General features: G+C 55.1%; 1 protein-coding gene across 2 annotated transcripts in view; it reads right to left on the bottom strand.

Annotated features, from left to right (window-relative positions):
• Nucleotides 1-10,745: 10,745 nt before the first annotated feature.
• The window catches only part of Alpl (alkaline phosphatase, biomineralization associated), a 55,977-nt gene continuing 52,322 nt past the window's right edge, over nt 10,746-14,400 (bottom strand). For both annotated transcript variants that reach the window (XM_050153802.1, XM_050153810.1), the window contains exons 10-12: nt 12,724-12,915; nt 12,237-12,356; nt 10,746-11,661 (exon numbers count right to left, since the gene is read on the bottom strand). In XM_050153802.1, coding sequence (XP_050009759.1) covers nt 11,396-11,661; nt 12,237-12,356; nt 12,724-12,915 — 578 coding nt within the window. In that variant the 3' untranslated portion in view covers nt 10,746-11,395. The remainder of the gene's footprint in view (nt 11,662-12,236; nt 12,357-12,723; nt 12,916-14,400) is intronic.

Raw genomic sequence — 14,400 nt, 5'->3', positions numbered from 1 at the left:
AGCACCTCAAATTGGGAGGGGTCCAAAGTCAGGACCATTCTAGAAGGGACAAGGAGATCGGCTAGGGTGAGGCCAGAGAACACAGGGCCATGAATGCCAAGCCCAGGATGACAGTGAAGAGTCACTTCGAGCTGTGGTGGCTGCTGATGGAGTCTGATGGTCCCAACTGGTTGGAGTCGCCATGGAGGATGGGTTTCTTCAGGGACAGAGCCACAGGAGACTCTTGAGTGGGACATTGAACTTGAGCTATCCAATTGAGCTCAGCTTCTCTAGAAGTTTGGTGTCCCTACCTCACTCCCACCTTCCCAGGAAGATGCCGAGGACACTGGGAGGCTAAGATGTACCATGCCTTTCTTGACAGGGTCCTGTGATGACCCTCGGCTGCCTCAGGCCACCCAGGGACCGTGACTCATACCCAGATTCCAGGCTTGACCAGCAGGGTTTGGCTCCAAGCTGCCCTGGCTTGGTGGTTCCCCTCCTAGGTCACCCCATCTCCCACCAGCTCAGCTCCGCTGTGCATTCTGCCCCAGCCTAAGGCCTACAGCCGTGCTTCCTGGACATGGACTCTGAGTTTGTTCTCCTGGTGACCTTGGCCATTCATTACTCTCAAGCTCCAAGGTGGGGCTCAGGGAGGCGAAGGAGGCATCTGGCCCTCCACTTCCTCTTCTGTGGTCCCTGGTATGAGGTCTCATTGAATGAGGCCTCACCATGGTGGTCTTGGTGCAGCTGAAGCCACAAGGCTCAGACACTAGCGCACGGGGGGTTGGGGACAGCAGCAGAGTTGATAGGGCCTCTGAACAGAGGTACCCGTAGACATCCTTATTGCTAAGCCTTCCGAGGATGCAGTCCAGTCTGTGTCCAGAGGACATTGTCCCAGGGGCTGGCTCCACACACAGGTATAGTTGGGAGACTTTGGGAATGCTTCCCTGAGCCTCAGCACCGCAGGCTTTTGGGCTGAGCATCCCTTTCTGGGACTTTGCTCAATTGTGTACCCACTTCCCTGCTCTATCCCAGAGCTGAGCTGGAGCAGCAGGGCCCTGCAACAAAAACAGGTGAATAGCCAGGAGAGCAAGCCCTGGCCAGGCCCTACCTCTCCCCTGCCTGTTTGCGCCAGTGGTGCAGCGTGAAGAAGGCTCCAGGCCGCAGTGCATGGCCCAAGCCGTTCCTCTCTAGCTCCAAGGTGGGGCTCAGGGAGGCCGAGGATGGATCCTGCCTCTGGGATCAAAGTGGACAGTGCTGTTTCTCTTGTCCCCGTGCCAGTTCCATGCCTGCCCTTGGTTCTGAGGTGGGGAGAGCAAGCCAGGACACTAACCCGAGGCTGGAATTAAGGCTAGGGCGGGGGGTACCAGGTCCGGGAAGCAACGGGCTCTGTTAGAAATAACCCTGGTGCTGGAAACAACAGCTCTTGCCCCAGGAGACAGTGGGGGCACCTCACATCCCTGGCATCCCTAGCTCCCTGTGGGCAAGACTCTCCAAGTGTCACCTTGACACAGACAAACCTACGTATGGTCTGGGACACTGTTATACTTCTAAGGAGTCATGCATGAAGCCTGGTGCAGAATCCATGCCCAAAATGAGGGTCCTCCCATACCACCCCACCCCCACAGCAGAGGTGTCCTTGGATATCTATGACCAACTCCAGGACATTACCAAAAGAGGTGACTGCAGGCGCAGGCTGGTTCAGTACCAGGGGACCAGGACCTGGCTGCTCACTGCTTCTCAGGCTGCAGGGGGCGCTCAGCCAGGGACCCTGGAATGTAGAGGTTCATCCTCTCTTCCTCCCCCTCCCCCGAGCCTGCCCTATTGAGGGGACATCCCAGGATGGGGCCTCCTGAAATAACCAGATCTGGTTAGCGAAGCTAATTTTAAAAGCCACTCTGGCTGCCCCATGGGCCCTTCTGGGAAGTTGTGAATGTTCCTATGTGTGCCCCTGGGAGGGGCTCCTCCTGGACACCCCATGCTGCTTCCTAAGGCCTGTAAGCCCACTGGTGCTGGGATTCAGAGGCCCAGGCTGGCCTCTGCCACAGTGCGGACCCCTCCCCCACTGCAGTTCAGCACCTTTGGCTGTCTCAGTCCCTGGACCATCCCCACCCCTTCTAGGTCTCCTGTGCCTCTGTCACTGTGCCCCCTCTGTCTCTGACCTTCTGGTCTATACTCTGCAGCTGGGACTCCATCACTCCCCTGGCCCAGAAGACTGGACGCAGTGTGCCAAACAGTCCATAGCCTGCTCTGTGCAGGCTGGTGGAGGTAGGTGTCCACCTGGAATCAAGGGCAGGAGTCCTAGCTCTGACAAGAGCTAGGTCCGGCATGCAGGGGCCAAGTCCAGGCACGACCTGGACCATCTGGCCAGGCCAGGTGCCAGCTGGGGGAATGAGCTTCAGGGCAAGGGTTGGCAGGCAGCAAACAGAAACATGTGGTACCTAGTTAAATTTGAATGTCAGGTAAACACAGACTCATTTTTAGCTTAAGTATACCTCATACAATATTTGGGACATACTTATAGCAAAAAAAATGATTCCTGTTTACCTGACATTCACAGTGAACTAGGCGCCCTGTGTTTTATCTGGCAGTCTTGTCCTGTGGTCCTAGGAGTGAGGGGAGGCCTCTCATGGACAGGGACAGCCAGTCTACAGACTGGTTTGAGGGTAGAGGCACAGTTCCTGGCCAGAATGGGGAAGGGGCTCCATTTGCACATGGGGAGAATCCTTGGGGGACATGGTGTGAGGCACATGCCATCCAAGCACAGTCCCCGGGCAGCGTGTGCACTCTGCTGGGCCCCAGGATCAGGCACACAGTGGGACCTCTGTAAATGTCCCTGAGTAAGAGGACTCACAACCCATCCCATAGAATGTGGGGCACATGGCCAGAAGAGGGCTCTAGCACCCTGGAGTTAATGCAGGGGTGGGGGACACTGGCTCCAGCCCCAGGGCCTCGAGAGGCAGCTCGGCATGGACAGAAGACAGGGTTCAGGGCTCCTCTTTCCCTAGCCCACTCTGTCTCGGGCCAGAATTGGAGCTCAGCTCCAGTTAAGGATGCAGGAGAGGGGCCTCAAGCAGGGAACTCTGCTTTCTGAAGTGGAGGACCAGACCCAAGGCACTGTTCTACGCTCTTTAGGGGACGTCTGAGCTATGGGACACCTAAGACCCAGAGCACTGGAGATCCCTGACCTGGATGGGTGAGGCTTCAACCACGATTCCATAATTCATTCATCTCAGGGGTCTCCCTGGAGGGGGCAACTGGGGAACCGCTCTGTGTCCCTCTTAGCCCTCTCTAGACAGAGCCCCTTTAATAGCTTATCAACCCATCACCCATCTTTTTGTCTACAAACTCGTTCACTCACCCATCTGTCCATCAACATCCATTCCTCTACCCACACATCTCCCACATATCCTCCCACCCACCCATCTACCTATCTATCCACACACTCACCTATACACCTGCATGTCCATCCCTCCACCCACCTATCCATCCACCTACCCACCTACATATTCATCCATCCGTTTATCCATCTGTCCGTCCGTCCACATGTCTACCCACCTACACACTTATCTACACACATCCAAACTTCCACATACCTATACATTCATCCATCTACTTAGCCTTCATTCATCCATCCACCCACCCACCCATCCACCCTCCCATCTACCCACCCACCCATCCACCCATCCATCCACCTATCCATCCATCCATCCATCCTCCCATCCATCCACCCATTCACCCACCCACCTGCCCATCCATCCACCCACCCACCCACCCATCCACCCATCCATCCATCCATCCATCCATCCATCCACCTATCCATCCATCCATCCATCCTCCCATCCATCCACCCATTCACCCACCCATCTCTCCATCCATCCATCCACCCACCTATCCATCTATCCACCCACCCATCTGTCCACCCATCCACCCATCCACATTCATCCATCTATCCACCTGTCTATCCACCTATCCATCTGCACATCTAGCCCTCTATTCATCCTACCCACCTACCCACTATTCATCCACCTAAACACCCATCCATCTACCCCACTCATCCACATCTATCCATCTTAGCCATTTATCTACCCACCCATCCATCCATTCACCTATCCACCTGCCTGCCTATCTATTCACTTATCCATCTACCCATCCACCTACCCACTCATCCACGCACTCACCCATCCATCTGCTCACAGATTCACCCATCCATCCACGCATCTGTCTATACATCCGTCCCTCCACTCAATCATGCACCCATCTCCTGCTTATCAGTCCCCTCTTTCACCAGCTCCTCTGCCCCCCAACCCATCCTCCCACCACACTTCCACCCTTGTTGGCTTGCTCACAATTTCTATCACCTGTGAGTCCCCCGCCCAGGCCTCGTGCTGAAGGGTCTCAGGGCAATGTGTCTGACACTACAAGGGACACCTGGGCTGTGCAACGCCTCGCTCTGCTCCTGCCTCCAAGCCTGACCGTGGTCAAGTCACTGGAGGCTCAGCACCACAGTGGTCCCGTCCCTAGAATGGGGCCTGCACTAGCAGCTTTCTCCTGGGGTCTGTGAGGATGGCGAGGCACGCAGGTGTCTGTTGGGCGTCTGGTGAACATTCCAGAAGGGAACTGCTACCACTGTTCATTTTGATGATCAGGTCTAGGTTCCTGGGAGGTATGCATGGAGAAGCCAGTGGTTTTATGGCCATCATCACCGACTCTGAGATGTCGCCTTGCTTGGGGGCTTCAGTTGCCCCTCCCGTCATCCAGACACTGCCGTAAATCCTTCAGAGAAAGTAGGAGTTGGAGGAGTATAGAGCATGGCCCTTTTCCCTGCAGGGGGTTCTGGAGCCAGGCTCCTTCTACACCAGGGCCTCTGTTTCCCCGGAGTATAGGAAGGGGGCTGGGCTGGACACCCCTGTGGCCTGGCCGGGACCTCTGTGTCATCCTGTTAGTAACACTTTAGCTCTGAGCCTATAATCACATCTGTCCGGGGAAGAGCCAGCCCAGCATTTCCTTAAATTGGGCTCTAATTGCGGCTTCTAGTGGAGTCAGATGGGGCCCATCCCCCAGCTGGTGTGAATCAGTGAGGTTGTCCTGGTCTGCCCCCCCACACCCCAGGCCGAGGACCCCCCAAGAGCCATGGTGGGGGCTGTAGCTGATGTCCCTCGAGGCTCCACTCTGCTGTGCTCTGCACTGGGCATTTTCTATCCCGGGGGACGATGTTGTCTCTCCATTACTCTGCCACACAGAGGCTACAGGAACTTCTTTTCTTTTCTTTTTTCTTTTTTTCTTTCTTTCTTTCTTTTTTTTTTAAAGGGAGAAACTGAGGGTCCAAAGAGTTACTTTCCCAAGACGCATTAGCTTAGATGTGGCTGAGTCTGGATTTGAAACCAGCCTTGTCTGATTCCAAAGCTTTGTTCTTGGCTTGAGGTTCAGAAGAGCTCCACCCTGGCCTCCACCAAAGCCTCCATCCTGGGGGTCTCCCAGGGTCTCCCGGGGTCACCTACGTTCTCACTCATCGCAGCCTCGTTCCTTCAGTTGTCTCAGCCCCTCCCTCTGGTCACAAAGACCCATCAGCCCTCTGCCTGCTATGTAGTCCTCCTACACACCGTCCCCCAAGTTCAGGGCTGTGCTCACCACTCCGTTCCCCAGCCCATCCCCCACATAGTGGGAGCCAGGCCTGGAGAGTGGCCTGTGGCTAGGAGCCAGAAACAGCTCCCTCTTCGGTGGGCAGGAGAGGAGCCTGCGGTTTCATGTTTGTTCTGGAGACCCAGCCGCTTCCCTGAGGAGACAGCCAGTGGTTCCCAGGCCACAGCCCCTCAGGCGGAGCCAGACCACGGCTGGCCAGGCCCTGACGGGCTCCGCCAGGGCCTGGCGCTGGGTGGTCTGGGCAGCAGCCAGGGAGGCCTCAGTCCTGGCCTCAGGAAAGGAGCCATGACCAGAGCCAAGCCGAAGGGGACCTGGAGGGGTCCCGAGGTTTGGGGGTGGGCAGAAGCAGGCATCAGGCAAATGGTGCTTGGGGATGCTCAGGAAAGACTTTAGGCTCCAGATCCTAAGTCCAGAAAGACACACCAGGAGCTTCACAGTTGGACGGTTTCCACCCAGCTCCTGAATTGGCCTAGGCAGAAGCCCACCATCGAAATGATGGTTTGTCAATCACCTGACCCCAGCCCCTCCTCCCCTGGTGAGCTTTTCCATCCATGCCATAGGCAGGGGATAGCTCAAAAAAGGCTCCTCCAAGGGCAGTGGCCCGGGCTGGAGGGATCTGTCTGAGTTCATCCTTGGGGCTTCTTCTTGCCCTACTTGAGTCTGGTAACAAGTGCGCCCCTTCAGCTACATCTCTCCTCACTCTCCCAGAGGTGGACGGTCCTGGGGTGGAAGGAACACTCTGGCCATCAGCTCTGTGTAACCTTGGGCAAATCACTTCCCCTGTATGCCCAGAACTCTACATACCTCTGTGACCCTGTCTGTTGGCAACTGGGGCTCTTGCTGTGCCCCAGGCTCCTCCACTCTCCCTCCACATGCCATTGGTCAGACACCCCTGCTGGCTTTAGCTCCCCAACATGTCTATGATCCAGCCATCGGCCACCACTCTCCACCACTCCAAGCCACTACCACTTCTGCCCCCGAGGATACAAGGGCCCACAGGCTATATAGCAGCCTCTACTGCTGTCTGGGCTCGGTTGACAGCAGCTAAGTCTACCTTACAAAGCAAAGGCGCAGGTCCCGGCCCTCCACTCTTTGGGTCCCATGGTGGCTTCCCCTCTGCCACCAGAACACACAGACTGCTATGCACCACAGTCTAGGGCTGGCCCTCACTCTCCGACCCCCACTGCCCAGTATGTCATACTGGGCTCCAGTATGTCATCCTCTCTTTACTCCTTGGACACATCAGTTCCTTCTTGCCTGGCTTTGTCCCTGCTTCCAGTGACCTGCCCTTCAGCTTTCTGCAGGCCACCATTTTTCTAACTGGGTCCCTGTTCATGTCACTTTCCCAGACAGTCTCCCCGACAGGCAGCACTCAGGATTTATTTCTTATCTGTAAAGGGGCGCCTGCCTTGGAGTTTCACCGCTACCCAGAACCCTTGGTGGAAAACACACAACTCCTGAAAGTCTTTTCACCTCCACAATGCACCGCGACGCGCACCTATATTTATGCTCACAACACATGTCATGCACACATGCAATAATAAATAACATTTTTTTAAAAGCCTGTGCTGCTGGCCTTGGAGCCTTGGCTCTAACCCTCACTGATGTTACATTTTTCTGGAGTTGATCACCTTTCTTGTCTGATCCTGTTGATTCATCTGTAAAATGAGATAATAGCCCTGGCCTTCCAAGCATGGTTGGTAAAAAATTAGTGAACCCATGCACGTCAAGGAGCACGTCATGCACTTAGGGACAGTGCCTGAGACCCAGGAGACACCAAGGAAATCGCTGGAGTCGGGACTGCTTGGGAGAGCATTTATGCACCCACTGTGTGGATAACCTACTGTGTGAGGAGCCTGTGTCTGTGCTCCTACAGGCAGGGTGGAGGTGGTCCAGCCAGTAGCCTGAGGTTCACCCTGACGACCCTGAGGAGTGGGGAAAGGGCCTGATGCCATGATGGAGGTAGGGGAAACAATGTAGGGACCAGGAACCCCTCCCCAACTGCCTAATCACCACTCCCCTGCATCCCAGGGAGCATCCCAGTGGGAGGTCTTTAGTTCAGCCCAGGGGTAATTACAAACTTTACTGTCTGGGTCTCTCCTCAATTCTCCCCAAGGAACCCACAGTCCTGTGGCTTGTGGGGTTGGAGCACTTGTCCTTGGATAGATTCACACCTTAGAAGTACGGGAGGGGGTGAAACCCAGCAAGGGGGCCTGGAGCTATCATGCCTCAGCTTTTCCATCTGTAAGCGAGGGTGAGACTATCTACCAGACAGGATGCTGTGCAAAGCATGCCTTTCGTTTAGGCGGCAACTCACTTCCACGTCTGGGGCACTGAGTATGGTGTCTTGCTGCCACCAGCTCTTTTTTTTTTTTTTTTTTTTTTTGCCACCAGCTCTTAATCTCAGAGTATTGGAGTGTTGACAGCACTCAGGTACAGCACCAAACTCCTCCTCCATAACCAGGAGCCAGATTGCTGAGGGCCGTGTCTGGGCATCTCCCACCTTGCTTCCATGGTCCCAGACTTCCCTGATCTGGTGCAGCAGTCTTAGCACAGCTGCCCAGCCTCCAGCATCCGAGAAATTTCCTCTAAACTGGCTGCGGAGAGGATGTGTCAGCAATGGGGCTCATTCTCCAGGTGTAGGACCTTCTGTGGCTCCCCAGGGCCTTCATTGGCAACCCTCAGCCTCTTCAGAGTGGCACCTGAAGTTCCTGCTGCCCAGCTGTTTCAGCTCATCTCTTCCCAGGACGTTGCTTCTGTGTTGGTAAAGGGCAGCTTCCCAAACAAAACTACATTTCCCAGCACCCTTTGCACTTGGATGGACACATGACCAGTTCCTACCAATGAACTCCAAGTAGAAGCTAGGACTGCTCAGGTTGCAAAGCAGGGTGCTGGCTCTGCTACCGAGGTACTACTGGTCGGATAGAGAGGGCACCGGTGCAGCCGGCAGAGGTGGTAGCTGCCGGTGGAAAGAGCCCGGGTCTGTACCTCTTAGCCAGGGTACCCATCTGTTGACATGGAAACAGACTCACACTGTGTTATGAAGAGGATCTGCCTGCCCATCTTTGTCCTTGCCTGAGAAACCTGAAGACAAGGGAACCCGTGAGCCACTGGATGCCAATTGCTATGGTTGTGGTTGCTGGGGACAGAGCTGGGCTCACTGCCTAGACCCCTGGCTCAGATTGGGATGCATAACCCATGCCATCAGCAGCCACGGTTACAGTGGTACTATGATGTGTGTGAGGCAGGACTCTGCCCTCTGGGACGTGAGCACCGGACAACTTTGACAGCATCCCACAGAGGAAGAGCTGCATGTTCCCAGGGGTCTTCGGTGCTCACAGCGTGCTAGGCACAGGTGTCAGGGGGCTGCAAGACTCTGCCCCAGTTCACTATGTCTGTGGTTCTGATTCAGCGATGCTGCCCCCTTGCACACATCCCAAGGCTCAGCAGATGCTCCCGTGCCCTCCAGCATTGATTCCTATAACTGGTCTGGGGTTTCAGCCCTTCAAGAAGCAAGCTGGGAGCTCAGTGTGCTCTTTCTCTGGCCCAGTCCTTGGCCAGTGAGGGAGGGGAGCTAGACGCCTCCACACCCTAGGCATGACTCTCATAGTGTGTCTCTTGCACCCTGCTGCCAAGGCACACAACCCTCTCGTTCTCTTTCTGTTTCTACTTCATCAGCTTAGCAACTCACGCCCAATTCAGCCTGAGACGCAAAGTCACGGTTCACACGCCCGTTGTCTCCAGTCCCTGTGGTGATTGTGTTCTCAGCTGTGAACACGGATAGGCTGCAGAGAGTACTGGGAAATGTTTAAAGGACTGCTTCCATGTGAATAGAAGGAACTGCTTAAACGATAGTCCAGAGAACCAGCAAAGACTGTGCAGGTATTGTGCTAAGACCTCAATTCATTGCAATACACAGTTCAAGATGAGGCGGGGTTCTCTGTCCTGGAGAGACCACATAGAATTTAATTTTTCATCCCAGCATCAGCCTGGCTGTGCTTCCCTTTTTGCTTTGACTGCCAGGGAGCTCTGAGTAGGATTTGCTCAGTGTCCTCTTCAGTCTACTCCGGCTATTCGGTCTTGGTTCCTGTTTCATTGGTGTGGATTGTGCGTCGTTGGCACAGGCTGGGACTGGGTGGGCAGGAATTTGGAAATGTATTATAAACAAATAAAAGATGTCATGAAGGGCAGGAACGTTGGCATCGAGCGAACCTGGATTCAAATCCCTGTCTACAACGTGGGAGACCTTGACAATCATATGGCCTCCTACTCTGTGGGTGTCCTCATTCATAAATGTGGGTGATGGGAAAAAGCCTCCTCCAAGAGGAAACTGAAGGAATATACTCACAGTACCAGGCCAGGGTTATTAGCTCTAGGCCGGGGTCAGTGTTCATTGTCATGAGCAAAGCGACTTGAGGCAAGAGGAGTAATCTTGGGGGACTCTGTGTACCCCAATATCTGGAGCATTCCCATGGAAGTGGGCATGGGAAAATCAGTCGCTAGAAGTTCTGCAAGGGAAGGCGTATGTCCATCCCATTCACCACGACCCTCCAGGATTGATTGTGTGTGAGCGTGTGTCACGCAGTACATGCATGGGAGGTCGGGGGACAACTTGTGGGGACAGTATTCTCCTCCTACCTTCCATGGGTTCTGGGGATCAAACCTGAGTCGTTGTGCTTGTGCCGCAAGTGGCTTGACGGGCTAAACCTTCTCCCTGGCCACCGCCATGCAGTTATTGAGCCTTTCCACAGTGCCCGGCACGCGCTCGGGGTTTGCTGAAGGCTGCATACGCCGCACCAGGCCATGCAATGTATTTTGTGGGTGTCATGTTGTGAGGGCGCCCCGGGTCACTGAAGCCTTTCCTGCTGTGGGTTTAGAGACAAAGGACTCTTTATTTTTTCAACTCACAATGACCCACAAGCGGGTTGTCTCCCACTGCCATACACCAGGGCACTGGGACGCAGAGCCAGGGATCCACATCATCGCAGCTGGTGAGTGGTGAACCCCTTGACTGATGTCTCTGCTCACCATGCCCTCACCCTGGACCCCAAGTCCAGTTCTTTCCTGAGTGATGGGCCTATTTTGGTCTCTTTCCCACTGACCACAAAGACTCAGCTTTGGTCTCAGAAATATTTGGGACGTTTTTATTTAAATGTCTTGTGTTCCCTTTAAACCAACACCAAAAAGAGAAATTAATTTTTTTTCTTTTTTTGCTGTTCCAAACAGGAGGACCGCTTCAGTGAAGGGCTGGCGTGTGTCTCTGGAGCTGGGTGGGGAGTGTGCGTCCTGTCCGGTGGCCACCCTGGGGAGACAGCCAACCCCGGAGGTGGCTTCCTGGGAGTCTCATCCTGAGCAGACCTGGTCTCCCCTCCAGGAAGGGCTGGGCTTGGGGACTGGCCATGACTATGGGGCCCAGTGTTCCAGAAGGAAGGGATGAGGGGAGGGAAGGTCAGATCTGGAATGTTCCATGGAGGTTGCAGGGTCTGGAGAATATATTTGGTAGAAAAATAAGGTGCTTTGGGAATTTGTGCAGTCTGTGTTCTGCCTGCCCAAGAGAGAGACCTGCCCTGCCGGCCAAAGCGTACTGAGTAGGGAGTAAAGGCAGAGCCTGGGATCTTCCAGCCCATGGAGGGTTCCGGACGGAAGATGGGCAGCAAACTTCTGTTCCCGCTGGAGGCTGCTTGGGCCTCTCCCTTGAGTGTGGGCTGCCAGGCAGTGGGCCACATAGGGAGGGGAGCTGGCTATCCATTGTGGGCTCCTGGGGCATGGGCCCTCAGAACAGAGTGCTCAGGGGAAGCAGCACCAATGGGAACAGCAGGGTCCCTAGGGTGGGGCTGCTCGAGGAGCTGGCGGAGGCACAGTGGTCGAGGTTGGCCCCAATGCAGGCGGCGTAGGCCATCACGTGGGGGATGTAGTTCTGCTCGTGGACGCCGTGAAGCAGGTGTGCCATGGGGCCCTTGGCAAAGACGGCCACGTCTTCCCCACCATGGGTCTCGTGGCGTAGGGGGACAGCAGACTGGGCCTGGTAGTTGTTATGAGCTGTAGGCCAGAAACAACTTTTGAGTGCCTGCCTGGGCCTCAATTCTATAAGAGAAGCACCCCCCTTTCCTTCACTCCCAGACTGGCTTGAAGGCTCTTTTCACAGAAGAGGAAGCCAGGGCTCAGCACCCAGAATGGTGACAGATGGTGACAGTTGGGGTGTGGGGTGGGTGGGGTGGTGACAGCAATAGTGGTGGCTGGGGTGGCGGGGTGGAGGTGGGTATTTCACCAGAGGCAACTGGGTTCAAACCCAAAGCCTGCCTGACCCAGAAGACAACACTCTCAGCCCCCTGCAGAATATCCATCCGGTAAAACACAGGTGGTACCCACCAGGCCAGGCACCAAGCTAGGCTCATGAGACAAGTTCACCTTCCAGGGTAAAGTCCCCAGAAGGCAGCTGCCTTTCATGAGAGAAATCAAAGCTGAGCAAGGTGGAATCCTGTGTCCAAGTTGCTAAAGCACAGGAGAGAACCCGAACTGAAGTTCTGACTCAAATCTGGGCTTCTCCAGGACCACGTCAGCCCATGCTGAAGGGACACCCTCTCCCCGCCCAGCCCAGGCTGTGGCGGTCTCACCATAATCCACCATGGAGACGTTTTCCCGTTCACCATCCACCACCTTGTAGCCAGGCCCGTTGCCATACAAGATGGCTGTGAAGGGCTTCTTGTCCGTGTCACTCACCATGGGAGCCAGGCCTGTGCAGGGAAAGGGGGTCATAGGTCACCACAGAGAACTGGAAGTCTGGTTGGCAGCTCCCCAACCAAGCTCCTCGGGGTCTGTGGCTTGGTATTCCTGAGATCCTTCAGGAGCCCAAACGACCTCCATGAAGCCACCTTCCAAATGCCAATGCCTTTCATCCCGTCAATATCCCCCCGCCCCCCCCCATGCATCTACCCTTTCTCTCTCCCGTTCTCTATGCCGCCACAGCCGACTTGCCCGTCCGCCACATTCAGCTCTCTTGTATTCTGCCTCCCGTGACCACTATCTCGTTGTTCTTCCTCAGTTCGCATGGGGTCCCAGTCACCTGGCTGGCTTTCCCACCCCAGGAAGCGGCCCACTCACCGAAGATAGAGTTGCCTCGGGGGGTGTATCCACCGAAAGTGAAAACATGGGAATGATCGGCCGTCACCACGGTCAAAGTGTCTTTCTGGGAAGTCATAGCACCTGCCTTTCCGATGGCCTGGTCCATCTCCACGGCCTCATGCAAGGCCTGCTTAGCTTTGCCCTCGTGGTGCCCTTGGTCAATCCTGCCTCCTGGGGACATCAAGACAAAGGCCTCCCGTGAGGTGACAGGGGAGGGAGCCGGAGGGAGCTGGGCCTCCACAGGCCCCAGGACACTGTCATCAGATTGACATTTCCTTGATAGGGAATGACAGTGACCTTCCCCAGGGACTCCCCAGGTCCACCTCAGGCGTCTCACATGGTCAAGTGGCTTTCAGAGGGCGGGCAAGGTGAACGTGGGCAGAGCAGAGTCGCCCAGCGAAGGGAGAGATGCAGGGTCAGAGCTTGGCTCTTTCTTTCCCCCATCCCTCTGCTCCCTGCTCAGCATCCTCAACTGTTTAAGGGGTGGCTGAAGGCTTCTGGGAAGCGAAACGAAGGGAAGGGGAACACGCTTAAGTCCCTTCTGTGTGCTGGGCATGATAGAGGCATCGCGTTTGATTTTGCAGCAACCCCCGGCAGGGATGGTGACTCAGCCATGTATATATAGATAGCTTAGGCCATCTGAGGAAGCATGGGGGCATGGCATTCCTATTGGGGATACTGGATAGGAGCTCAGGTCTGATTCACTCCAAAGCCCATAGTTTTGCTTCCTCCATGAACACATCCCTATAAGCAGAAAGCATGGGGACTTCTGGATCTTCACAGCAGCACAAGCCCCCAAGTGCCTAGGCAGTATCACGGTGGCCTTTCCAGAAAGGCCAATGGCAGGTTGAATCCCATAACGCTAGCCCCTTGGGAGTAAATATGCAGGCCTTAGCAACTGCTTTAAAAAAAAAAAAAAATCTGCCTGCAGGATGCCACCTAGTGGTCACTCCCAGTTCTGAGGGTCCTCAGCTGGGACTCCAGGAGGAGCTCCCTCCCTGCTAGCTTCACCCTCACTGCTGGCCGGGCTGGTTGGCAGGGCAGGAAGGCTGGCCTTCCCTTTGTTGTGGTTCTGGGAGCAGCTGGCCTGGCCTTGCTCACAAAGAGGACCACTCCCGGGGGACCCGTGTTCACCACCACTGGTTCCTGGCGCTTCCTCAGATCAGAGGCCTGCTTGGGGCCAGACCGCGGCACTGGTGGGAACCCCAGGGCTTGGCAAGAAGGTAGCCTAGCTGGGCTTGTGGCCACTGGCCTCTGGAAGGTGGAGGAGCCTGAGCGGGTATGTGTCTACTGGGCACGGTGTGTGCAGACATGCCTGCGTGTCTGCATGGGGTGAGTACATGAGTATCTCAGCAGGGCCATGCAAGGGACCATAGAGGGCAAGCACTGTTGAAATTCTGGAAGACTTTGGAAACTTTGTTACTTCCCATTGTTGCTTTGGCTACTATGTAATTACAGCGATAGCAATGGAAACACTGAGGTCTAACCCTCATTGCCTGCTCCCCCAGGGTTTGTGAACTGGTTAGTTATGGGTGTGTGCACGGGGCCACATGGATGTGTGTGTAGAGACTGGAGATCGAGGCTACGTGTCTTCTCAATCACTTTCCCTTTTATTTATTTTTAAAGAATTTGATTTATTTATTTATTTATTTATTT

The sequence above is a fragment of the Alexandromys fortis genome, unplaced genomic scaffold, assembly GCF_014885135.2.
Source record: "Alexandromys fortis isolate MF-2015 unplaced genomic scaffold, M_Fortis_MF-2015_v1.1 scaffold_26, whole genome shotgun sequence".
NCBI classification, from domain to species: domain Eukaryota; kingdom Metazoa; phylum Chordata; class Mammalia; order Rodentia; family Cricetidae; genus Alexandromys; species Alexandromys fortis.
The sequence above is the reverse complement of the archived record's forward strand: the minus strand, read 5'-3'. Positions and strand labels throughout refer to the sequence as shown.